Below are 26836 nucleotides of genomic sequence, written 5' to 3'. Positions count from 1 at the left end.
GGGGGCCTGGTTTGTAGTACTTATGAAGCTAGGTTCTTATCTGTTGGAATATAGTTACAACAATTTTTCAGCATGTTTATGTTTTCAGACAAGCAGAGGTTGACTTGAAGGTTCCGTTTTACTGGAATCATTTCAGGAACAGTCTTTGCCTTTCCAAAATCTCATCAATTCCAGTTGGTACCTGAACTTTCAAATAGGAGCTCAGTCCTTGAGTTTAAGGCTTTGGTCCTCGTAAATGGCCAAAGCTTCGAGCTGAGATATAGTGCACTGTTATCAGTGGGAGTGAAAGCCTGGAGGGGGTGGGGGTGGTGACAGAGCCTGGAGAAGGCAAACTGGAGGGAACCAGGTGCAGGGTAGAATGGGATCAGATTGGTCTCCTGGGAATGAGAATAATGGTGAATCATAGCATTTTAGAGCCAGAAAGGATTTTAGTTACCCTTCTCATTTTACAGATAAGGACATTTGAGGTTCAGAAATGTGAAGGAGAGATGAGGCCACCATCTCCTCCTAATTCAGATTTTTCCTTAGAGAATTTATTAGTTAGGGAAAAGCTCAGCTGCTGCACCAGAGTCCTGAAAATGTAGACTTCCATGTCTCCTTTGAGGAAGCAGTTCGTTTCAGCAGAGCAGCTGTGCTTCTCCAGGCCAGTGAGGGCTCCCTCAGGCCATCGCTCCACCGCTCCCTCAGGCAGGGTTCTCCTGCCGGGCATTGAAGCTGAGTCACTGACACATCAGTGACAGTTTGCTCAAAGTAGGGGACAGCATGGCAGGGTTACACCAGGTTTAAAAAAAAATGTATTGTGTTTTTCCATTACCTTTTATTTAGTCCCCTTCTACCCGCTCCTCCCCACAGTCACCACACAGTTGTCTATGTCTACTTTTTCCTTTTCAAGTCCCAGATGCACAGTGGCACCCATCACTGTGCTCACAGTCCATTTGTAAGAACTGTCATCTGGTCCCATAGAAATTCAGGAGATGCTTGGACACGAAGTCTAGCTGGGAAGTCATTTCTCTGGCTCCACTTCTATTATTATAGGAAAAGGGAAGAAATCCATTTGGATCGATAGTGAATAATCTCTGCTGTAGGGGCAGACCGGACTCCCAGTCAGGTTGCTTATTGTATGCAGTTTTGGCTTTTCTGAAATCCACAACTAAACCATGTGGTTTTCATTCAGGTTGCAATGTGCCCTTGAAGTAGGTGTCCTAGCTTAAAATACTGGGCAGGTCTTGGAACTTGTCTTCCCTGTTAGTGATTCCTATTGGTCACCCAATCCAGTGAGAGACACTTAATGTAGCAAAAAGCATCACTTACCTGGTCAAACATGCCTACTGCCCAGGTCTGTGTGGCATCTAGGTCCTGTTATTACAATAAATCTAAGGCATGGAAAGAACAAAGGAATTCTGCAGCTCAGTAATGTTCACTTTGTTTTGTTTTGGTTTGGTTATTTTGCTCTTTTTTTGCTGGGGTCATTAAAATAAAATAGCTGTTGTGATTTTGGAACTTGTTATGAATATTCAGTGATGATTTATATAAAATACCTGTTTATTTTGTCAAGAAATATTTGTGGAGTGTTGCAGGAGCTATGCTAGAATGTTTAGGATGCCCTAGTCTACAAGATACCACTCCTGTCCTTTAGAAGCTCCCAGTCGGATGGAGGAGACACTGCAATGCGATAACGCACTCCCCCAGCAGTTTGTGTCAGTGCTATGGGAACAGGAACAAAAGGTCTTAGAGGGACTCAGTGCCGAGGAAGCATTACTAGGCTGGTGCCTAACAAGAGGTGAGAGGTTGCCAGCAAACAGACCCCTTTTAATTTGGTCTCTCCACACTCCTCCAATGTTACTTCTCAGTGTTCTGTCTGTCGGGGCTTACAGGGAAGAGACCAGGGTTTTCGCTTCCAGCAGAATTTTTTTTCCTTGACTTTGGCATTGTGAAGTCAATCCCCACACAAAAGAAAGGAAAGTGATTTGAGAAAGATGCCATCATGACTGGAAAGCTCTGGAAATTTTTGCTTTACTATTTCAATTAGGAAATTGTTGTTGCATTTAGTAAGTTCATAGAGTAATTCAACATTGTTAAATATCCCACTGGCTCATGAACTTTTTAATTAATTCTGATATATTGGCTTTTCAAAGGAGAGTATCCAGTGCCTTTTCTATCATCCATATTATGCAGTAATGATTTTAAGAAGCATGCTAAAGAATAATAAACATGATCATCAGGCACCGAATTAGTATTTCTATACCTCTATGGGGAACAGAAAAGTAATTTAGCCTATATCACAAGTACTGTTCAAATTATCAGATTATACTTCCTCTCCCTATCAGCCCCAATCATACCACCACATTCCCGAGAATCCTTCCAGAAAAATCCATTTTATTTGAATTGGAGTCTGGGTGACTGTACATATCCTTGAATCTAGGAAAGTTTCTTTGCTCCTCAATTAAAGAGACAGTCTTAGCCTTAACCCTCATCATTCTGAAGGCAGAGGTGTCCATGTGCAGCCATCCACAGGCAAAGTGAGCAGCCTGACACTTCCACAGAGGGACTATTTATCATCTTTAAGGCAAGAAAACATGACTTTTTAAAAGTGAATATGAAGGTGTGCCTTCTGCAGCTGTTTTATATTGTATCCTGAAACCTTTGCCTTTAAGAGAGTGTGTGTGTGAGAGAGAGAGAGAATAAATGAGTATACCACCTCTTGATGGTCACACTGAAGAAAGGGTGTCTCAGGTATGTACATGTCTGAGCAGTGTGACTTAAAATTCCCCACTACCCATTTATGAAACGAAGTCTCAGCAAAGGCCACTAAATTTCCATCTATAAAAAAGCTAAATTTGCAATTGCCCTCAATTTAAAATCACTTGGGAGGGAGCAAGACAAAATTTGTAGGCAGTGATAACTTCTGTAGAAACCCAGCGAGTTTGCACAAGTAATTCAGAGTTATGCGGTTTAACAACAGACAGAGAGAGGCAGCTCCATATAGCAAAACAAGGAAACAAAGAGCCCTGTGCTTCAGGGTGAGAAAATGGAATTCTCAGCTTGGCTTTACCAGAAATGCTTTGTGGGTTTTGGACAAGTTCCTCAACTTCTGCAGGTTGCGTTTTGATCTGCTGTACACAGAGGAGACGGGGTCTGGATGCACTTGGTGTTCCCTTCCCACTCGTTTTCAGTGCTTGGGCGGGAGTGTAAAGCACTCGTTCACATCAGCACGTCTCTCAGCCTGGCTCTTCCTTCCACTGATTCAGCAAACATTTAACGAGGACCAGCTCCACCTGCCCAGGGCATCAGTGAGACACTCCGTAGTATCAGATAGAATCACTTTATAATAAGGCTGTTAGTGAACCTTTGGAACTCTTTCTTCAATTTTTCCAATTTCTGTGGTCCTTTTGAATACTCCTGCCATTTTCACCGAGGTGCCTTAGCTCAGTTTTGCCTCAGGACCTGGGCACACCGTGTTGATTTTGTTTTGTTGTCTGACAACTCAGCTGCACAGACACGTGCTTTCTGGAGTGATGACACTTACACAACGGACTACCGATTTTTAGAAATGAGCTTTTCCTTCCCATGGTGTGCGTGATGAGAGCTAGAGAACGTCGTTCTGTCAGCCCCACCGCAGGGAAACGTGTACAAGCCCTCTGTGACGTGAGCCCCTCACACGGCCTGGACACGTGTGTGCAGCCGGCACGTGTCAGGATGGTCGCACCTTGTTTCACATTCATTTTTACATCACCCTCGGCAGGGCCACGAGAATTAATATAATAACTTTATTTCAGTGACCTAGTTTTTTTTTATTTTTTAATTTTTTTTTCTTTTGGAGGTCTCTCTGTTCCTTGCCTCATTTCCTAGTTGTCTTGGCAACAGCCATCAAATTGAACTTACAGGAAGTGAAAGGTCTTCCTTGTTTATTACTAAGGAGGGAGGAGAGCTGTTGACTCAGATACAGGTTCTGCCTCTTGGTTTCCAAAGGGTGACCCATTGCTTTGAGTGAGGCTGCAGCTCTTCAAACCCCTGTGTCCCCAGTCCTCCAACCCCCATTATAAAATTCCACCTGCTCCTGGGCTAACCACACATACTCATGTCTTGTCTTCACAACTGGGCACCACGAAACACACTGAAGTATATTATATAAAAGCCTGTTCATTTCACTGGTTACGTGCCAGGCTCACCTAGCATTCTTCGTACGGAACTATCTGGCCTGCATAGTCAGTCTGGGTAGCCACTCAGACCACTCGAGAATATTTCTCTTCTTTTGGCAATACCTGCACAGAACATGTGGAAGTACTGCAGACCCTAGCAGGCAAAACCTCAAAGGAACCTGAACTGACCCTTCCAAAATCAAGGTATTAAGCAATGGCTTGGGAGGAAAGGTAGGATATTACTGATTACCATGCCTGGAATAATATGGAAAGCAGATGCCTAATAGCTCCCTTAATCACCTTTAAGTGGTAAAAGGGATTCTGCTGACTACATGTGATGCATGCTATTTAGACTATTAAAGACGATCCAATTTGTAAAGGAATATTCCAAAAGGGGAAACCTTGGAAAGGCAAAGAAGTACTGCGTCTGCCTTTATTAGGCTCCTGAGTCAGTATGCATTTAAATCACCTTAGAGTAGCGTTAAATACATGTCATTACACTGTTCTAGATATGACATTTTTCATCCTTGTCCAAAATGTTGACTCACCCCATCACCTGCCACAACAAGCTTATGTTTGGGTGTTGGGAGAAATAAACACAGCCTTTCCTGTTCAAGTTGTTCACAGTCTGTCGGGGTTGATGCAACATGAATAATTGTAATGGAAAGTCAAGGGGATTAATACCACAAGTGATGTCCACAAACTAAGTGTGATTTTCAGAGGTTTTTTCCAGCTTGATGACTGGGGAGGTTTCGTGAAAGGTGGCTTTTAAGCTGAGACTCAAAATAGGCAGTTTTCTCACAAGAGGAAGGTGAAGATTAAAGATATTCCAATTAGAGAGAAGAGTGAGAGTAAAGTCAGTAAAACCAAAAAATATAGACATTTTTGGAGGAGATTGAGCTGCTCCATTTGGCCGCAGAATAGAAGGTGTGGGGTCAGTCTCTGTAAACTGTCTTGGGAATAACCTAAACTAACTCAGATTGTTTTTTTTTTTTAAGTTACTTAATGATGACAACCTGATAATTAATAATGGGATATTATCACAAAAACCTCTGTATATTTAAAGTATTTTTATTAAGGCCTCATCTGTATTTGCTAATTAAGTAAAACTGCATTAAGATTAACACTGTTGGGAAGGGGTAGTTTTGCTTGCTTGCTTTGCATATTTTACATTTAAAATAACTATCCAAAACATATGTTCTTAATAACTCTGTAACAAAACAAGGGTCAGTATAATTGAAGTTGTTAGTTCATGAATTAGGAATCTTTTTATGTTGATGGAAAAGAACTCTATGATTTGTTTTTTAATATTTGGCATTTATAAAAGGAAAATTTGCAGCTGATTTTCAATGGGGATAATAATTTTTAAAGATTTACTATATGTGAGTAATATAATACTATTTGCCAATCAGGACTTCTACCACAAGATTTCAAAACTGTATTCACTTGGCTATAGGGACTTTTTAAGCCCAGTCTTGCAAAATATTTGCTATTGTAGTGTGATTGAGAAGACATTCTAAATTAGTGAATAAATAGACTATCCACAACCTTTTTCTTCAGCACTCAAGACCCATTACTGGGTACAAAATCGATGTAATAGGTGCTGTTCAGCATTTATATTTAAAATACAAGTGGGTGGAGCCCTGGCCCACGCGGCTTGGTTGGGTGTGGTCCAGCAAACCATAAGGTCACTGGTTCCTTTCTGGGTCAGGGCACAAGCCTGGGTTGCAGGTTCAGTCCCCCAGTCGGGGTGTGTGCAAAAGGCAACCAATCGATGTTTCTCTCTCACATCAGCGTTTCTCTCCCTCTTTTTCTCCCTCCCTTCCCCTTTCTCTAAAATCAAAAAAACAAATAAAATTTAAAATACAAGTGGCTGGAATAGCATAGGGAGGATAAAATTCAACTGAGTAAAATAGAGTACATTACATATTATAAGGAAAAATATCATTTCATTGAACTTTAGTTTTAGCTTTGTGTGTTTATATGCATGTATTACTGAATTGCTTTGTAAACTGTGTTTCTCACTGTGGGTTGTGATCAGGAGTTTAAAAACATTTTTTAAAGAGATGCCGATTTATTCCTCTCAATTGTGTACACAATAAATGGAATTACAAGAACAGCTGTTGGCCTGGAAAACCCATCCAAGTATTAGCGACTAGAGAAAAATCACCTGTACTTAATATATCATTTGTGTAAATAAATGTTTATCAAGTGCATCAGTTCCTGTCAGAAGCTTATGCTCATATATACACAGTCCAGAGAAATCTAGACAAGAGAAAAGGAAGGTTGAGAAGGGCCTACTGACATATTTAAAGCTTTCTGCCTGTTTTCCTTGAAAATATTCTGTTACCTGGCTAAAGGAGTTACAGTAAGGGGTACATTGAGGTCATTGTCCATTGCCCTCACTTTGTGAAGGTGTAGCTGGCGTCAGCTCATTGTTCCCATACAGGTGAGTCTCTTCCCCATTAGGGTCTGACTGGGGCCCCTGGGAGAAAATGTCAAAACCAGGCACAGTATTGAAAACCTAGGGACAGGCAGGGTGGGAAATGGAGACCCCATGTCCTTCCCAAAGTCTGGGGCTGAGAACACAGGGAATGGAGAAGCTAGGAGTGCTGGGTGCGGCCCACCATGAGAATTTCAGAAGCCAGGGTCCAAGCAGGAGACGTGTCCTCCTCTCATCCTTCCTTCTGAACCTCCTCCAGCCTGAGTCACTCCGTCCCTGTGCACAGCTTTCTGACACTGGCGGAGTCTGACTGCAGAAGCAGTCAGAAGCCCTGACAAAACATCTGGAACTCTCCCAGGGGTGGGGCCTGGACCACTTGATTCACTTCACCCCTGCCCCAGTGAGCCGGTATCCACCTATTAAATGTGTGCCATTTGCATTTCCTTTGTATCTTATTGAAAACTTGTTTTATGCATGCTGTGCCATTGATTCTCACGTGCTTTTTGATAAGAGCAGTTGACATTCCTCTCTAGAACTAGGATATTTCAGCCAAGAAGGGTTAAGTAATTTTTCTGATTACCCAGAACTTTCAAAAATGCTGAGCTACACTGATGGGTTTTACTGCTTAGCCTACTGGGTTAGGCTGTTGTTTGAAGCTGATCCCTCCACAGTTGTTCAGTGGGGTGCCCCATATTTACTGTAGTACCTACTTAAGGCATCAGGCTCTATAAAGGTTTATGCTTGTCCTTAAAGTTCATTTGGAGTTTCTGGGGAGTGAGTGCTAGAAACATCCATTTCCCAGAACAGTAGTGAATCCTTTGATCTTTCAAGGGTATTTTAGGAGCCTCACTCAGTCATTTACTCTCCTTTCATTAACTAGGTTTTTTAGATTATTAGTACCTTTAAGAGTCAGCTTTTAATATTAAAAAATATTGTTTAAATTGCAGTGAGATGTAGATATAAAACAAAAGTTGATCCTTGGCCCGCTGGTTCAGTTGGTTGGAGCTTTGTCCTCTGCACCAAAAGGTTGTGGTTTTGATCCTCGGTTAGGGCACATACCTAGGTTGTGGATTCCATCCCCACCTGAGGTGTGTGAGGGAGACAACCTATCGATCTTTCTCTCTTACCTCAATGTGCCTCTCCACCCCTCCCCCTCCCCTTCCCTTTCTCCTCCCTCGTTTCCCTATCCCCCCCTCCCTTTTCCTTCCTTTCTTCCTCCTTCCCTCCCTCCCTTCCTTCCCCTCTCTCTAATATCAATAAAACATATCCTCAGGTGAGGATTTTTATAAAAGGTGAATATTGAAGTAATCCATTTTAAAATAAAATAATAGTTGAAAATATTTATCCTATTAGAAGAAGTAGTTCTTCTGGATTTTATCTCATCTCTAGATTAGGAAGCTAAGGCCTAAAGGGGTGAACAGACTTCTCCAGAAGTGCCATTGGGGACCAGGCGGGGAACTAAGCTCTCCCAGCTACCCGTCTCTGTGCTGCACTGGCCTGCTGGAATGAAACCTTAGGAATTTTCACCAACATTTTAATTGTGTGGCTTGTTTTGAAGGAGAATACTTTTTAAAAAGGTCCTCACCAGTTGATAATGGCTTAGTAGGAAAAAAAAACATGGACTTTATAGACAGGGAAATGCACAATTAAGCCGTAGCTCGTACCATCTGCACCGTGGGAGAAATGAACACTTCATTTCACAAGTTGCATGAGTTACTTGAGGTGACATGTCCACTACCTAGCACAGAGCAGATGCTCACGAAGTAAGTTCCTATGCAGGAATTATAAGCTTTGGTTGGACACATTCCTAGAGCCAGCAAGGTTGGTCCTTATGGCCTTCTCACTTACCCTTGCTTTCATCTAGGAGGTGCTATTAGACAGATGTGTGTTGTCCTTCCAGCAATACCTAAGGTTTCCTGAATCCAGTGTGGGCCAGCCTCCTTCCACGCACCATTGCTTTCTGTGCCGCTTCCCCGTCCACGTTCAGGATCCTTGGACCCGTTCCCTTCTGGCTTGGTCATCAGACAGACTGATGTTCACCAAAAATGTAATGACTGAAACTGTTAGAGATTGATGTACTGCCTTAGAGTGTCTTGATGTCATTTAGAATAATTAAGGTAGCCTCTTATAATCCCCTTACCAGTCTTACTTCCTTCTTGCCGATCTTCCCTTTGCCTTTTTCAGTACGGAAGTCTCCACTGACAGTGTTTAGGAACAGAGTAAGTCCCTGACGTTTGTCAGCTCTGCACCATGTGTTGCTTCCAGCAGTAGGCTTGTCTTCTTTTTGATGTCTTGCCTTTTGATTTTTATATATTTTAATGTAAAAGTTAATTTCTTAAAATATGAATTTCATTATTTTAATAACCAAGATAATACATGTTCGTTATTAAAAATCCTAAGTAGAAGGCTGTGTCGAAGAGAGTACAGATTCCTTCATCTTCTCACCCTTCCTTTTCTATTCCCAAATGTGAGTAACTGCTGCCGGCATTTTTGTGTGTCTTCCTAGCACTTTATTTTTTGCCTGTGAACAAGTACATCTTTTTAAGTTATTTTTAAATCAAATAATCATTTACAAAGCCAAATAAACTTAAAGATACACAGTTTTTTTGTCCTGCCTGGGTGGCTCAGTTGGTGGGAACATTGTCCTGTGTACCAAGAGGTTGTGGGTTCCATCCCCAGCCAGGGCATGTATCTGGGGGGCAGGTTCAATCCCCAGTTGCAGTGTGTATGCGAGGCAACCGATCAATGTTTCTCTTTCCCATCAGTGTTTCTCTCTCTATGTATCTCCCTCTCTCTCTAAAATTAATGAGCATATCCTTGGGTGAGGATTAAAATATACACACACATACATACACACCCACAGTTTTTAAAATGGCACTTCCTCAGCAGCTACGCCTCCATAGTCCTGATAATGAGAGACACTACTCCCAACTCTTCTCTCTCGGTTTCTGTTATTTCCTTCATATCTCTAAATGTGTTTGCCCTCCTCTTATGGTGGATAAAGAGCATGGTGTTTTAATCTCTCACCCGTTTCTTCTCCCATCCCTTCAACCTAGTTATGTCACATCTTTTTCTGTAATTCATTGTTTATACTACAGAACAGGATAAATGTTGTTCACTGATGAGCTAAATAGTAAATTGTGATTTCAGTCATTTTTTGGTCAGCTTTTTTCTCGGGGGTTAATAATTGTCTTGTGGGGCAGGTGGGTAGGTGAGTATATCACTAGCTGACTCTTTCCTACTTCATACACAGATCTGCAAAGTCCTTCAGAACTTGGTGAACATTTCCAATAACATGTCAATTGCTTTTTCTTTTTAAATGAAGACTTCCTTTTAGAATCCTTTGTCTTTCCTAATCAGGACTGGTTATTCTCTTGCATCTTACACATTTGTCATCCTGGGGCCTTGTGTCACCATTATCCTGGAGTTAAGTTCTTTCCTGTGTTAAATTCCCTGTTTCCAGATACAACGTTGTCTTATTTCTTGGTTTATTTTCTTCTTTTTCCTAGGACATATCCCTCTGTGGTTTTCTGAGTGAGGGTTCAAGGGGGATAAATAGTTTTAAATTTTCACTCACATCTAAAAATGTTCATATTCTGCCCTCAAACTTGATATTTTGGCTGGGTATCGAATTCTCAGATATAAGTAGTTCTGAAAATGTTATTCCATTGTCTGTTAATGTTTGCTTTCAAAAATCCATTACTCCTCTGCTTCCTTATTCTTCATAGGCTACACTATTTTCTATGGAAAGTTTTAAAAACATTTGTTTGATATTCTCAAAGTTAACGGAGGATCTGTTTGGCGTAGATTTTCTTCTCCCTTACCTCTTCTGGGGCCCTTTACACTAGAGACCTTAGATTCACTGTAAGAAATTTTAATTTTGTACTCATTTTCAGATTTTCTCCTCTCTGTTTTCTCTTGCTGTAACTTCTTTTGGCTGGAAGAGGGCCTTGATTGGTTGTTGTTGTTTTTTTTTCTTGAGTTTTGTCTACAATTTTTTACTTCTTTTTTTTGCTACCCCCAAAATTTTCTAGGCACATCATCCAGCCATTAGTTTTGTTTGTATTTTGGCTTTCATAGATTTTTTTTCTTTTTTCTTTTTTTGGAAACTCTTAAGAGCTCTTTTTATTCTTCAGATATTCCCTTTTTTATTCCAGTATCCTGTTTTTGTCTCAAGGCTATCTTTCTGGGGATTTTCTTTTCCTTTTCAAAGTATTATAATTTGTCTGCATTAATCTATTTTCTCTGATTTGTTTGCTTATGTTCTTTGTTTTTGTGCTAGACACTTTCTTCAAAAGTTTGGAATTCCTAGGTGCTTTGCAGTAGTATAGCAAGCACTACACAGCTTTCTTTTTGCTGCATCCTCTCCGGGCAGTTCCCGGGGTTAGGAATGTGGGTGTCAGAGAGAATGAAGATGCATAACCCAGCTGCTCTTCTCATCAGTCCTGCCTCCTCTAGAGCCATGATTTGAGGAAATACACCTTTTGTGTGCTCCTCCAAGGGCCAGTTCACACCACCAGTCCTCTGTTTTCTGAGTGGAAGGCTGTCACTGGAGTGTCTCTATAGCCTGCATTTACACACACAACTCTCAGCCTGACTGAATGATGGAAAGGTGTTTAATGGCTTTTGGCAGCTCTTTGGGGTCAGTGCGGATATCACATATTTGGCAGAAATCCCTCCACATCTGTGGTTTGGAGTTGTTTCCCAGTTTGTTCATATTAGGTTTTATTGTTTTATTTTGGGGGGTGGGGGGAGACTCAGGAAATCAAATAAATATGCTTTTCTTGGAAGTTGCTAAGAAATTCTTTGAAATCTAAGTTGCTCTTGGCATTTTTGTAAGGGTTTTTGTTATTTCCAGTTTTTACTTCCATTTATTTAACAATTTTGGAGCACCTACTAGGCCCAGAACCCGATGGTAATTCTTTCAAGTCCTCACATTACCTGAGTGTCTTTGGTTATGTGATTTTCTTCACGGTTCCCCATTTTGTCTTTTCAAAAGTTTGGGTCATGGGAAAGCTCCCTTGGCATCCATGATGATTTTGGAAGTCTCTTTGCACCGTCCACAGAATACATTGGCTTAAGTGGTTCAGGTCCCATCTTCGGGAGTCCCTAAACTTTTAGGGTCAGTGTGACCGTTGAACACATGCTGTGGATTACATCATAGAGTCGCATCAAAAGTGGGTTTACGAAAATGTAGATGTGTTTAGCACTCCCAAAGGGGAAAGTACGAAGAGAGAGAAAAAGAAAAGCTGAGTTATGCAAAAAGCTCTTTGGAATAGGGTCAGTTGTCCCCTCAGTTGGTCTCAGCTCCTGCACGCCTCACCTGCTGTGCTGTCCAGTGATACGAAGTGTTTGTGTGACTGAAAACCCAAACCGAGCTTCATCTGGTGCTCACTGAAGGAGGCGTGACCTTCTCTGCCACTGGGGGCGATTGCAGGCTGTGGCGGGTTCACGGTGCAGAAAGATGGTGTTGAGACCACCAGTGGATACCTTCAAAATACACTTTAAAGAGTAATGTAAAGTCTTTGTGATTTTCACCTTGCACCCTGACCCTAGTTATTAAATCACACTCCTAAAGTCAGCGGGAATACATGTATAAGACCTGTGCTCATTTTCTGTTATTGCAGCCATTATTAGGAGCACATGGTCACCGTCACCCCAAATGCCTTCCACTTTCACTTTCTGAGCTTCCACTGGGTAGTTCAGACTTAGCTCAGGAGGCTTAAAGATGAAAATGTGGGCGAGGGTGGAGAGGACAGATTGAGGATTTCACCAGCTCTTCTTAAAGTTTAATGAAACTTAGAGTTTGCAAACTTACAAAACATTAGAAATGCACTAAATATTTAACAAGTACCGCATAGCTACCAGTTGATCAGAAAAGACCCTCAGCCAAAGCGGGCCTCTGCCATAAACGGAATGTTAGCTACTTACAGCACACAGCTGTCCTCAGTAGTGGAACTCCTGCTGTCTCACTCTGCCTCCAACAGTTTGAGGTCTGCATCGTTCGTTTCCCTCATCTGCTCTATTTCACAGCATTAGTGCTGTTCCCTCCTTTGTTGGGATAGTCTAGTCACCAGCCCATTTGTATTCATGAGTTCCTCGATTTTCCAACACGTTTATTTTGTCCAGGCACCTGAAGAGTTACTTCATCTCAAAGGGTTTAAATTGGATTTACTCTTTCAAGGCTGTGTGCTCCCCCGCCCTGCTCAATCTCCGCAGGAACGCCTGATGCAGTCTAAGGCCCACGTGTCTGTGATTAGAAGCACAGATTTTTTATGTGAATTATTGGCGTTTTGCTCGTGTACTGATCATTTCAGGTCTTCCCTCAGGTCTTTCCAGCTTGTCTGCTTTCTTCACGTTGCCTGAATTATCCACACACACACACCGCTTCCACCTCCTTCGTTTCACTATGGAAGAAGCTGATTTTGTGCAACTTTAATATTTCTGTTAGTTGTCTTTAAAGGTGTTTGTTGGACTTCATCTCTCGTCTCACTTGGTTATTGGCTCGTGGAAGAGACCTTTGACTTCCTGCAGAACACCCAGAGTGTTCTGTAAGAGTTTTCTGTAAGAGTGGAACACCGATAGTTTTGCATTGGTTTGGTTGGACTGCCCAAGTTAGTAATAAGGTTATACTGCAAATGTCGTATGAAAATATTTTATTTAAAATATTTAAAAATCAATCCTCAAACATTTTTCAGAATAAAGAACAAAGAGGAGAAAACTCTTCTCAAGGGAAAAATAGTAAAACTTTTCATCTTAACACTTTACAACCAGTCCTCGGTTTTTCACTGGGGTGGTCGGTACATTTTTGTTGAAAAAATAACACTTGGGCTCTTTGGAAATTTTGTAATACCTTATACATTGTATATGAATTACTGTCATATACACATTATACAGAATGCTGGGGTTTTTAAAAAGGCAGGGAGAAGCCCGTTGTTTTTCAAAGCTTGTTAGTCCAAAGCCTACTCATATGTCAGCTCTTTATAGTTTTCCAAGGAGGGATCATTTGAATCAGCCCACAAGCATTCTGGTGAATTTCTTATACCTACCAAAAAGCCATTCAAGTTGGGGGTCCTGATTTTTTTAAATCAGATAATAAACATGACTTTTAAAAGATGCCAGACTGTGTCCTAGTGTGCACTGTCAAATAAAACCACTGCTAATAGGACAAGGGTCTAATAAATCACTGCAGATAATGCAAAACAACAGAATTTTTGCCAAAAGCTTACCCCCACATCCTATAATCTAACCTTTTAGCAAACACACCGAAGCCAAGTGGACTGAGGTTTTCATATTTATGTTTCCTGCCCTTCTTCCACACTGTCCGTCCTCTGGGGGAGTGAAAAATGCAGGCAGGGACAGGGGAAGTCCACACAGACCATTATTAGCACCTTGTTAACTAGGAACGTTTGTAGAATTATTTTTTGAAAAAATGACTTAAAGTAATAAGAAAGCTATTATCTTCATCTTCAAATGAGCACTATTTCACAATAGTTTTATTGGTTTAAAATGCCAGATGTCGGACATTGAAACATCGGGAAAGGCATTTTTACATGTGTGCGACACCTGGGTTAAATAGACCTACTGTCCTGACACTGAAAATTAAGCAACTAAATTAAAACATTGATTTCTCTTTCATATGTTTACATGCTGTGGAAAGGGAAAAAACGGAAAATAAATTATAACTCAAATAGCTATGATAGTTACTTAACTAAATACTAGGTGTGTTTCATGGCTTGTGTTTTTATCAGCCTCCTCACGTGGGAAGTGGGAATCACAGCGATGCCTACTGCTTCGAGTTGGTGTGAGAACTAAATGCCGTTCCACACCTGCGGTCAGCGGACTGTGGCCCCCAGGCCAAGCCCAGCCCTCCATCTGTTACTGTACAGTTTTCAGGCAAATAGCGGTTTTTACAACTTTAAGTGGTTGAAAAATATCAAAATAAGTGTTTTGTACCGTGTAAAAATTCAAATTTCAGTGTCTGAAAGACAATTTTATTGGAGCCCACACACACACACACAGAGTCACTCAGGAATTGTCTGTCCATAAATGCTTTCCCGCTACATCAGCAGCATGGAGTAATTACAGCAGAGATGGCGTGGCCGGCGAAGCCCGAGACGTTTCCTCCCGGTCCTTTGCAGAAGAGCTTGCCAACCTGTTTTACACACTGAAGTACTTTGAACAATCTGGTATATATTCTCACTAAGTAAATGTTAATTATTATCATTCTTATTATTAAGTTTTATATGAAATAAATAACATAGAGCTAAAAATATATCAGTCTGAAAAGTTTCATAATATATTATTCCTGAAAATAGGCCTAAAAATAAAAAACCTTATTAATTATATGACAAATTACTATTTAAAATGTAAAAATGCTTTAGGAGTATGCACCTGCCTCATTTAACAATCAACTTATTTTCAGAATATTTTATGTACTGGGATGGGCAAAAGTAGATGTATAGTTGTCAGTACACGAAACAGTTTATTCTTGTGTTATTATTTATTATTGTATTGTTTTCTGTATAAGAACTATAACCGCATTTTTGCCCATCCCTGTATTTTGTATGAGAAAACTTTTTTAAATTTTATTTTAGTCATTGTTCAAGTACAGTTTTCTCCCTTTTACTCCCAATGCAGCCCACCCACCCAACCCTCCCCACTTCCCTCCCATTGTTTTTGTTCCCCCTAGTTTTTGTCCATGTGTCCTTTAAATTTGTTCCTGTAAACCCTTCCCTTTGTCCCCTGAAATTCGCTCTTCTCTTCCCTGTGGTCACTGTCAGCCTGTCCTCTATTTCAGTGTCTTTGGTTATATTTTGCTTGTTCCTTTGTTTTGTTGTTTAGGTTCCTGTTAAAGGTGAGATCATATGGTATTTGTCTTTCACTGCCTGGCTTGTTTCACTTAGCATAATGCTTTCCAGCTCTATCCAAGCTGTTGCAAAGGGTAGGAGCTCCTTCTTTCTGCTGCATAGAATTCCATTGTGTAAATGTACCATAGTTTTTTGATCCATTCGAGAAAACTTTTAAATCAAGAGGTTACACCTCCTTTCTCCTTAATTTTCTTGTCATATGATCAATTTACCTACTTACTGAGATCCTTTAGTTTCACACCTAGTCTGGTTTCCTGTCTCAGTTCTCCAGTGTTACCTACTGTCCTGTTCTGTTCAGTGGAAATTCTAGCTGTCTGCCTACAGTCTTGGGAGGGAAGGAAGAGGAGGAAAAAGATATGGGTACCAAGAGTTAATGACAGGAACTTTGGTGTGCATATGATCATGGCTGGGTCAGGTCAGGTGGTACCCCAGTAGACGGGGCCCCAAAATGCAATCCATACAAGCCCTTGGAGTTTCTCTCTTTAGACACAGGCAAACCAAATTCTTATCCTAACACCAACATCTTACTGTGTTGGCTGAAGAATTAAACAACATGTTTCTGGACCCAAATTGACCCATAAAAGTTTTGGAGGCAATAAAAGAAATATTTTACTGAATTGCCCTAGCTTATGTCATTCCATCCCTATCTTCCCCAGACTTAGACTTTCCTGGAAAAACACACCAGGAATTTGCTCAAATTCAGTGAGATGTGCTGACGTGTACGTACTGGGTTTGTGTGGATAGATCAAATCTTCCTTGGACCTTTTCAGGGTATTTGGGGTTTCCAAACACAGTTGTGTCATCAGGTCTGTTTTCTTTTTAATCCCTACCTCTGCCTCCCCATTCTGCTTCTGTATTTCTTTGTCCAAAGTTTTCAGCAGTTTGACCAAGTCACTGTTCATCAGCTGTGAAAGCAGAAGGTGGACAGCCGAACAACAGAGGCTGACATTCAGGCACACCGCTCCTTGCTAACAGCTCTAATACAGTTTGCAGAATACTTTTTCAGGTTGAAGAGTGCCTTATGTTTGCCAAGCTAGCTAGTACTTAGAAACTAAGTTGGCTTTAAGGAAAAGTTCCCCACTAGGAAACTGAAATTTGACTTTTGCTATGAAGTAGAACTATTTTCTAAGTTAGGAATATCAAGGAGATTTAATTTCAAAATTCTCCAGAAAACCTCTTTGAAATATCCAAAATTAAAAATTTGACAAAAAGAGAAATTGAAATAATGGTCAATAACTTCAGTATATAAAGAGTTCTCTGGCTACTCCATTTCCTGTGCTGTACTTTACAGTATACTGTACTGTACAGAGGATCCCTGTGGGTATTCTATAAGTGTCTGTCAGTATTTCTTAATCCCCTCACCTCTTCACCCATTCCCCACACCCCTCCCATCTGGCAACTGTCAAGATGCTCTCCATGTCCATGATTCTGTCTCTGTTCTTGTTTGCTTAGTTTGGTTTTTAGATTCAATTGTTGATAGATAACGTATTTGTTGCCATTTTATTGTTCATAGTTTTGATCTTCTTTTTCCTACATAAGTCCCTTTAACATTTCATGTAATAATGGTTTGGTGATGATGAACTCCTTTAGTTTTTTTGTCTGGGAAGCTCTTTGTCTGCCTTTCCATTCTAAATGATTTCTTTGCCGGGTAAGAGTAATCTTGGCTGTAGGTCCCTACTTTTCATGACTTTGAATATTTCTTGCCAGTCCCTTCTAGCCTGCAAAGTTTCTTTTGAGAAATCAGCTGACAGTCTTATGGGAACTCCCCTGTGGGTGAATCTCTGCTTTTCTCTTGCTGCTTTTTAGATTCTCTTTTTATCTTTAATCTTTGGCATTTTAATTTTGATGTGTCTTACAGTGATCCTCTTTACATCCATCCTGTTTGGGATTCTCTGTGCTTCCTGGACTTGCATGTCTGTTTCCTTCACCAAATTAAGGAAGTTTCCTTTCATTATTTTTTCAAATAGGTTTCCAGTTTCTTGCTCTTTTTCTTCTCCTTGCAAATGTTGGCATGCTTAAAGTTGTCCCAGAAGCTGCTTATACTATCCTCATTTTTTGGATTCTTTTTTCTTGTTGTTCTCACTGGTTGTTGTTTTTGTTGTTTTTACTTATGTTCCAAATCACTGATTTGATTCTGAGCTTCATCCACTCTCCTCTTGTTTGGTGTGGGGATTGCCTCAGGGAATAGAGGGGTGCTGGGTGGAAGGGGCCAAAGGGGGAAATTGGGACAACTGTAATAGCATAATCAACAAATTATAATTTAAAATTTTTTTTAAATTCATACAAACTATAACTAAGCATTAAGAGCAAAAAAAAATACAGACAGACAGTGTTCTCTGACAAAGACATGAGCAGATAATTCACCAAAGAAAATACTGCAGGTTAGCAATTATATTGCAAAATGATTAGCTTGACTGATATTTTAAAAAATTCAATTCAAGACAGTAAGTTATCATGTCTTCACCCTGTGTGTCATTTCTTGCTTCATGTAATTTGATATGAAAATGATTTTGAAAGGATAAAACTCCCTTCTTGAGGGGAACACTGAAAAGAGCAGAATCACACATGACTCCAGGGTGCATGAGTTAGTTCAACCCACCCCCCCCAGTGTCTTATCAAAAGCCTTAAATTTTTCATTGTGCTTTGATAGACTGTTATAAAGAAGATTTTTAACTATGAAAATCTTTATACACAATGTTGTAAATTACAGTGCTGTTTATAATAGTATTAAAAATCTCTTATGATAGGGATTTAGTTAAGCTCACTCTAACTTCATGAAACAATTCAAAATATTTATGAATTATAAAACAGAAAACTCTTAGGACATAATGTTAACAAAATACAGTGTATAAAATTTTATACACAACATAACCACAGCCCTTTAAAATTGCAGTAATATAGTAGCTACAGGCCACGTGTGACTATTTACATTAAAACTCATTTCTCAGCCTTGGCTGGTGTGGCTCAGTTGGTTGGAGCACTGTCCCATAGCCAACAGGTCGTGGGCTCCTTTCCCAGCCAGGGCACATGCCTGGGTTGTGGGTTCAGTCTCCAGTTGGGACACGTACGATCCCCAGTCTGGGTGCCTACTGAGGCAACCAAAGGATGCTTCTCTCTCACATCAATGTTTCTCTCTCTCCCTTCCTCTCTCTCTAAAAATCAATGAAAAAAATGTCATCAGGAGAGAAATGAATGAGTGAATGAATGAATGAATGAATGAATATAATTTCTCAGGTGCATTAACAAACATTCAAGCATTCAATAGCCAACCACATGTAGCTGGTGGCTTCTAAATAGGACAGCATATGTACAAAAAAAAGAAGTCTTTTTGGATGGCGCTGATATAAAATAACCTTCAAAACCATACCTAATTCATAAACAAGAAGAAAATAAAAGTTAACAGAAAACAATAGTTTTAAGTGGGCAATTTAACCATGGGAATTATTTCCTTCCTTCTCTTTTGTTCTCTAAATTTTCTTTCATGATCACATATGAGTCATTGAACTTTATTTTAATAATAAAAATGTATGGGGAACGAATACAAGTATAGCTTGGGGAAAGCCAGCTAAAATTTACTCTCCACAGTTGAGGGTGGGTTTTTTTTTTCTTGTGTTCTTTTTTTTTTTTCCATTCTTTATTTTTCTTTTCTTTCCTTTTTTTTGCTATGTTTGTTCAGGTTAGATCAGAATTTCAGAAACTCAGGTCCTTAGGGAAATGGGGGGGCAACAAATTGGTACTCAGTCTTGGAGGAGTTTGCATATAACTGTAATTTGAAATGACCACACCCCCATTTCTTTTACTGATGCTCTTCACAATCCCAAACAAGTGGGTTAAAAAAATGGAGTCTTTCAGCTTGAACTTTTGCCTTGAAGTCAACATTTAATGTTTACTATGCATTACCAGTGATACTCAAGAGAAAAAAGAAGAATCACTCGTGTCTATGGAGATAATCTGTATTTTTCCTCTTTGTTTTCCATTTTAAGTTAATTTGGGTTTGGTTCTAGCTAAATCTAGCAGAAAGATACTAAGTGGACCTCAGCGAATAAGCTTTTTCTACAAGCAGTGGCCTCAGTGCCATGGGAACATATGCCTGTTCCACCAAGTTTTGTCTTTGGACTCTTGACACAGTGCCAATGGGTCCATCGTGGTCTGTGATTAGAGTCCACCCACTGAGGTTATCAGCCACCTTCTGCAGATCTGTCTGCTTGTGTCCTTGGCTCTTTTGATGCTGCCTCAGTGCATGGCCATCTGGTTGGTTGTTGCAAAAATATTTTATGCGATTGGGAACAGGAGCAGTTTATGATAGGCTGGAATGTTATTCTTCTGTCTAAACTCTGAGGGTAAACCCTCTTAATTGTGTAAAAACAAATTTTAATCCTCACCCCAGGATATGTTTATTGATTTTTGGAGAGGGAGGGAAGGACAGAGGGAGGGGAATGGGGGGAGGGGGAGGGAGAGAGAGAGAGAGAGACATCAGTGTGAGAGAGAAATGTCGACTGGTTGCCTCCTGCACGTGCCTCCTGCACGTGCCTCCTGCATGTGCCTCGACTGGAGATTGAACCCACAATCTGTTTTGTGTACAGGTCAACATTCCAACCAACTGACCTACCCAGCTAGGGCTAATTATGTGTAAAAATGTAACAGTCTTTTCCATTTAGCTCCAGTGGAAACAAATTATAGCCATCAATTTAGATGAGCTTCAAATATGGGAGAGATTGGTCCTCATGAGATTCAGGCTGGAAGAAATTTCCAGTGAACTAGCTGAGGGAAATAATCTGGTGTCCAGATATTTCGTGGAGGGAGAAAAGCTATCACTTTACAATGAAAGTGATAGCACATGCAATTTTAGTTTGCAGTGTGATAGAGCAAGTTAAGAGGCAGGGGAGGACTGTTGCTCTTAGGCATGAGATCCCACGTCACAGAGCAAGCAGGTGGTGATCTCTCTTGAGCTGCTAGTGCAGGGGCGTCAAACTCATTTTCACCAGGGGCCGCATCAGCCTCGAGGTTGCCTTCAAAGGGCCGAATGTAATTTTAGGACTGTATAAATGTAACTACTTCTTAAGAGTTAAGCGAGAGGACAGTGCTGCCACTGGGTAGAAACAAGGTGGAGGGCTGGATTCGGCCTGCAGGCCTTGGGATCACCACCTGGGCACCAGTGGAACTGCCCGAGATGGTGACAGAACAGTGGGTGTGAATAGAGTACGGGAAAAAATAAGGGGAAGGTAGGCAAACTGAAAAGTCAATGATGTGAATACTCAAGGCATGAGCAGGGTTATGAGCAAAGAGGAGGAGTTCATGTACATAGGGATAGGCTTTGGCTCACTGTCATGTAAGCATAAAATTTAGCAAGATGGAGAATAGGCTCATTTCAAGTAGAAAGATCAGCGTGCTGTAAAGTAGTCTTTGAGAGGTTGCTACTTGATTGCTTGACTAAATTAAAATTCTAGCAGATATTTAAGGAAGCAGTCCTGTCTGCTCTAACCTCTAAGACTGTGGGTTTCTGCGTCAGAGAGGTTACCCATGTGTCATGTTCTGTCCCTCACATGGAGGCTTTCCACTCTCCTTACCTGAGGGTGTGTGACCGCCTCTCCTCGACCCTTTCCCAGTCTCTTTCTCTGTCCTCCTCTTTTTCCTCCTCCACTCCTCCTACAACATGCACTGGTTTGTGCTAGTTCACGTTCAAGGACCTGCTGTGATCTCATCTCATTACCGAGGAACCTTAGAGCTGGAGGTAACAGGCAAATCAGTTCCATGTCTTTGTTTCTCTAAACATCCTCTACAGGTAGAATACACAGACTCACAGGCAGGAATTATAATTCGGGAGCTCTCTTCAAGCCTAGAGAGTGTGCCAAATTTGATCTCAAATAATCACTTTGCAAAGATTTGCAAAGACTAAGTAAATCATGGAGGAAATGATATCTGTCCAGCTGAGTTTGGTGTCCTTCTCATTTCTGTTTCTATTGTCTGATTTGGATAGCAGAGGTGGGATGGCTAGGGAATGTCTTTAATTATTGCTCATTCCACGACTTCATTTATATATTGTAACTGTTGTTTTCTTAGCTTGCTCTGGGGTTAAGAGTATTAAACATTTTTAGAGATTTTTAGTATACTTGAAGAAACATTCAAGTATTGAATAAATGAAACTGTCAGACACCTAAATGATTTTCCAGTTTCTCATAAATTAGATGTATCTGGACTTGAAATCATGAATAAGTTCACTTTGTACAATTCCAGTGAATAGAAAGAGACTCTAATGGATTTACAGTTAGGTCAGAAATTGGAGGTAAGAGCGTTGCCTAACCAAGAGGTTCTTACACAGCCGTTTTGCCTGCTCTGCTGGTGGCGGCCAGTGAAAGCTACTGCCAGTGTGTTGGGGTCACAGCTGAGTGCTTTGCATGCATTATTTCATTCTGTCCTCCCTGACCCTGGGGATAGGAGAAAACCGAGGTTCAGTCACTCGCCCAAGGTCACACGGAGTGTTTAAGACAGAGCCTTTGTTTCCGACCAAAGTCTCCAGCTCACAACCCTGACCCTTCCCTTCTCCCCTCTCAATCCAACAACAGGATCTTGGCACTGAATGTGTTTTGAATTCTGGTAGTGTTGACATCAGACAGGACACATAACAATGCGATCCTGATGAAGAGACAAAGTCAAATACACCAAGCTTTTTCCTAAATAACTGAGGGAGGAAAACCATATGCAGAAGACCAGGCTTGCAAATGTTTTTTCATAAGGCTTTGGAGTTATTTTTCTTTTGAGTCATTGTATTTATTTACCTAGTATGGAAATGAAATAAATATTTGAAGGACTATATTCCTAAGTCACTAACATCCATATTAAGGATGTATGTAAATTTTTAAAGTATCAAGGTTTGATAAGCTACAAATAATAATTTTGAACTTTATGTTATTTCAAACTTTATATTATTGTGGGTTGTTAGATTTTAAAATAGCAACTAATCTTGGTCTTTTAAGATAATAATGACCTTTAGTAAGGTGATTTATAAGGTGTTCTTCAATGAGTTGTGTCTGAGAGGAAATAGGGACGCAGACTTTTCACAGATCTCTTTACAGGGTTGATCTCTTCACAGATCCCTTTCCTCCTTATAATCTCTCCCTCTATCAAGATTCACCTCAAAACTACATTTGTTCTTAAGTCAAATCCTCCTTTCCTGTGTGACCCCCACTCTTCTGCTGGCCCTCATGTGGGCCTGGACTTAACGCATCGCCACTCTGGTCCCTGCAGGTCCTCTGGCACACAGACCTCATCCCCACCATGTCCTCGCAGCTTCTAGCAAACACTCAGCGTGTGTCTACTGAGTGCCGGGCACAGCAGGACAAGGCCAGCGTGTGCTGGGAGCATGTGAGGAGGGAGCCGGCCCATCGGGGGCTCACAGCAGGATTTCTTGGGGATGTCAGGTTGACCTGAGCCTTGAAGGATTAGGAGTGAGGACAGCATTACAGGTCAGGAGAGTTCAGTCATGCTTGTGTGAAGGTGACACTGCTGAGTTTGTTGTATGGTGACGAGAGCATTTGTGTATGGGTTCCGGTTGAAGGTGTGCACTGGGGTCAGGTGGTGCACAGCCCTGGAGGCCAAACTGAGGAATGTGGGCCTACAGGCGGCCTCGGTCATGTTAGCAGGGGACTGTGTCACTCAGCAGTGTTTTCTGTAGAGATCTCAAGAATGGATTTGAGATGTAAAGATTAGAGGTATGAGACCTCTCTTCCGCCGCCCCCCCCCCCGCCTACCCCCCCGCCACACACACACACACCGATGGCTTGAACAGGGATTTTGCAAATGACAAGAGAAGACACTGAATGGTCCATTGTGGGTACAAAGTGGGGAGCAGGTAGCATGCCTTCCAGGGAACAAGGATCTGGGTAAGCGCTTCCCAGCTGAGTGCTCTCCCCCTTCACTGGTTCTATCCCATGGGAAGCGGGTTGGTTACCTGATCAGCATGGTCTCTGTCCATTTGGGCTGCTGTATCAAAATACCATAGCCTGGGTGCATTATAAACAGCAAACATTTATTTCTTACAGTTCTGGAAGCTGAGAAGGCCAAGATCAAGGTGCAGGCAGTTCTGGTGTCTTAGAAAGGCCTGCTTCCTGGCTCATAGGCAGTTGTCTGTCTTCTTGCTCTGTCCTCATGTGGCAGAAGAGGTGAGGGGGCTCCCCAAAGTCATTTCTGTAAGGACACCCATCCCACCCACCTCCTGAGAAGTCTACCTCCTAATACCATCACAGTGAGCGTTAGGACTTCAACCTGTGAATTTTGGAGAGATGGAGAGACACACTTTCAGTCCATAACAAACGTGGTCCGGGTGAGCTGACTTTTCTGAGACCACATTTACCCCAGGCAAGGTGACTGCGTGGAGACCAGCCAGGCCACTGTGCTTGCTTGCCCACAGCCTGTCCTCGGGTTCTGTGGCCACTTCACTCTTCCATGTCCCTCCCTGTGGGGGCACAGACCACGTCCCTTAAACTGTCCTCGCTGTTTAAAAATAAAATTAATTCTGATGCCTCGAGTTAAATACAGATTAGGCAACACGAAAGTGAAACCTAGTATTATATTTAGCTCTTAATTCAGATTGGAAGTATTTATTCATGAACGAATAATTTTTTGGTGAAATGTATGATAGTGTTCCAGATACAGCATGATTTTCTAGGCTTTGATTGTTGTCTCTTAAGGTCGAAGAAGTTATCTCAGCAGATTTATTATTATTCTCTTGTGCTTATCAACCTGAGAGTTTACATTATAAAAACAGCTCATATGTGTACATGTCCTGAACCAATGGGCATAAATCCTGACCAAAGTTTCCACAGCTCAGCCCAAGGCTACAAAAATCAGATGCATACAGAAGATGAACTGGACTTCCGAAATAAACATAGTTCACAGGTTGAATAATCAAGTAATTCATGCCTTGTTTTGTTTTTTGTTTTTTTTTTCCCCAGAACCGAATGGAGGAAAGCAAAGCACTCTTTAGAACAATTATCACATACCCCTGGTTCCAGAACTCCTCAGTTATTCTGTTCTTAAACAAGAAAGATCTTCTAGAGGAGAAAATCATGTATTCCCACCTAGTTGACTACTTCCCGGAATACGACGGTGAGTCAGCCCTCCAGCTGGCCCAGGAGCTGGGGTGGCGTTTTCCTTCCTGGACCAGCGCAGGAACTAACCCTCCACAGGGCGCCCTTGCTGTCCTTGCCCTCAGAAGTGTGCTTGTTGTGACTGAGGAAGGATGGATTTTAGCTTGCTCTTTTAATGATGTGCAATTTACACGAAAAGAAAACAACTTCTTGCATATTTTGAAATAAGTCTGTGAGAGTGAGGAGTGACCAGCATTGTTGACTGGTTGTGTATCAACCAGTATAATTCCCTCTGTATTCGCCTTTCATTTGGACACGGTCTGCCTCCACCGCTGTCTGGAGAGAGCACAGTTCTGTGGTCAAGAGCCCATACCCTGAAGTCAATCTACTCTGATTCTGAGTAGACCCTTTATATAGACCCACAGTAAAGTCCCTTAATTCCCCTGGGCCTTAGGACCAAGTTCAAGGGGTTATTTTATAGACTGTAATGCATAGCGTATGTGTGACATTTTAGAATGGTGACTGACAGACACATAGTGAAATGTTTACTTTTGAGAGGCTTCGTGATCCGATGAAGTACCATCCTCCTTAGGGAAGGTACTTTAAGCTCTTCCTCTGGCATTTAGAATCAATAGTACTCACTTCAGTATTCATTCCGCTTTGCATTATTTATTTCCTTCTTGTAAACAGATCTTGCCTTGCCAAGACTGTAAAATCCTGAGCTGGACATGACATCCAGCCCATCCTGAGAAATACTTGATCAGTTGATAACAAAATGCAGCCACACACAGCCACTCTAAAACAGGTGAAAAAATCACAGCCGCTAGCCCATAAAGTTTTATTGAAACAGCCACACCCATTCATTTAGGCACTGTATGTGGCTGCCTTCATGCTACAACAGCAGAATTACGTAGTCAGGACAGAGATCAAATGCCTAACATACTTACTCTGGCCCTTCACAGAGGAAGTTTGCCAAATCTTGGTCCAGCTAGAATAGCAGTTAGGGGACAGGCTCTGACGCCACCGAGTTCCAGCCCTGCCACTTACTGGCCGTGATGCCTGCTTTCTTCCTAAGTAAAAAAGAATCGAATGGAATCATATAATTAAGTCACTTAGCACAGTGCCTACCACAGAAGAGCACAAACTGAAAGTGCCTATTATAGAGGGTGTTTAATAGGAGGAGAACAGAGTGTTTTAAAAATTGCTTCATCAACATGATATCCGGGATGGATATCAGTTGAACAGTGTTTCTGTACTTCTGAGAGCTCCCTCAGAAAGGTAATTACTTCAAAAATCGATGATTCAGTTTGGCTTCCCAGCTTTCTATGCATACATAAACACATCAGGAATGGCATTTTCCTCATCTTTTCATTGCCCACCCCCCCTCACCCCCGCCCCCGTGCTTCTGGCCCTGGGCTGCCCTCAGAAGAGGTACACATTTAAAGAACTGGAAGTCCCTTCCCAAATCCATGTAAGATTCTGAACGTTGACGAATAGAAAGGAGAAACGGTTGCAGGTGTTATCAGGGATTAGCGATAATGCCGTTTTCATTAACAGTGTGTTCCCATCCCTTCTCCAGGTACATTCTCCTTTATGCAGTGCTGTTTCCTTAAAAACACATTCCTAGCTTCAGCAGTGTTTTCACTTTTACCTCTTTTAATTTGCCACTAGCCTGCCACCAAGTCATACATGCCTGAAACTGTATCCCTCAGGCTCCCTGAGGAAACTGCAAAAGGAACTAAGTGTGTCGTTAACATGCTCTCTCACAGCAACAGGCTAGCTCTTTAAACACAACATCAGCCCAAATAAGACTGGCACAAAGCGTCTGGCTTACACCTAAACATGTGTGCTTGCCTCACACCCCTGGAAAGAGAGATTCATAATCTTTCTCGGAATTCAGTGAGACTCGAAGATGGGAAGTGATGCCGCCCCCCCGTGTAGCTGCCAACCCGCCTGTGGGCTAGTTCGAGGTCATGGCGGCTTGCATTCAGGATGGTGGAGGGTAGACCCAGCACAGCCTGCCCCCAGGGCCTTGAGCTGCTCCACACAGCACATGTAGTCACATCATACACTGCTTGTGTTTTTTTGCAAAAAACATAAAACTTCATTCTCTCTCCCTCTCCCCCTGTGCAACATCTTCCTGATCTCCTTTGTTGTATTTTCCTCACATTCCTCATCACTATGAGTATTTTCCTTCTATCATATGCCCATTGTGAATGTTTTAAAATCTGAAGGTGGTGTTTAAATCTCCCCCAGAACCACATAATGCACATAGGACTTGGCCGTGGCAAAAATACA

The 26836-nt window shown here is 41.5% G+C and overlaps 1 protein-coding gene across 1 annotated transcript in view; it reads left to right on the top strand.

The window, feature by feature from the left end:
• Window positions 1-26836, top strand: part of LOC123819693 (guanine nucleotide-binding protein G(q) subunit alpha) — a 259106-nt gene that overhangs the window by 224139 nt on the left and 8131 nt on the right. The window contains exon 6 of the mRNA XM_045840150.1: window positions 24404-24557. Coding sequence (XP_045696106.1) covers window positions 24404-24557 — 154 coding nt within the window. The remainder of the gene's footprint in view (window positions 1-24403; window positions 24558-26836) is intronic.

This window comes from Phyllostomus hastatus, unplaced genomic scaffold (genome assembly GCF_019186645.2).
Source record: "Phyllostomus hastatus isolate PE091 unplaced genomic scaffold, TTU_PhHast_1.1 phas_contig_34, whole genome shotgun sequence".
Lineage (NCBI taxonomy): Eukaryota > Metazoa > Chordata > Mammalia > Chiroptera > Phyllostomidae > Phyllostomus > Phyllostomus hastatus.
This window is presented reverse-complemented; position numbering and strand designations above follow the sequence as displayed.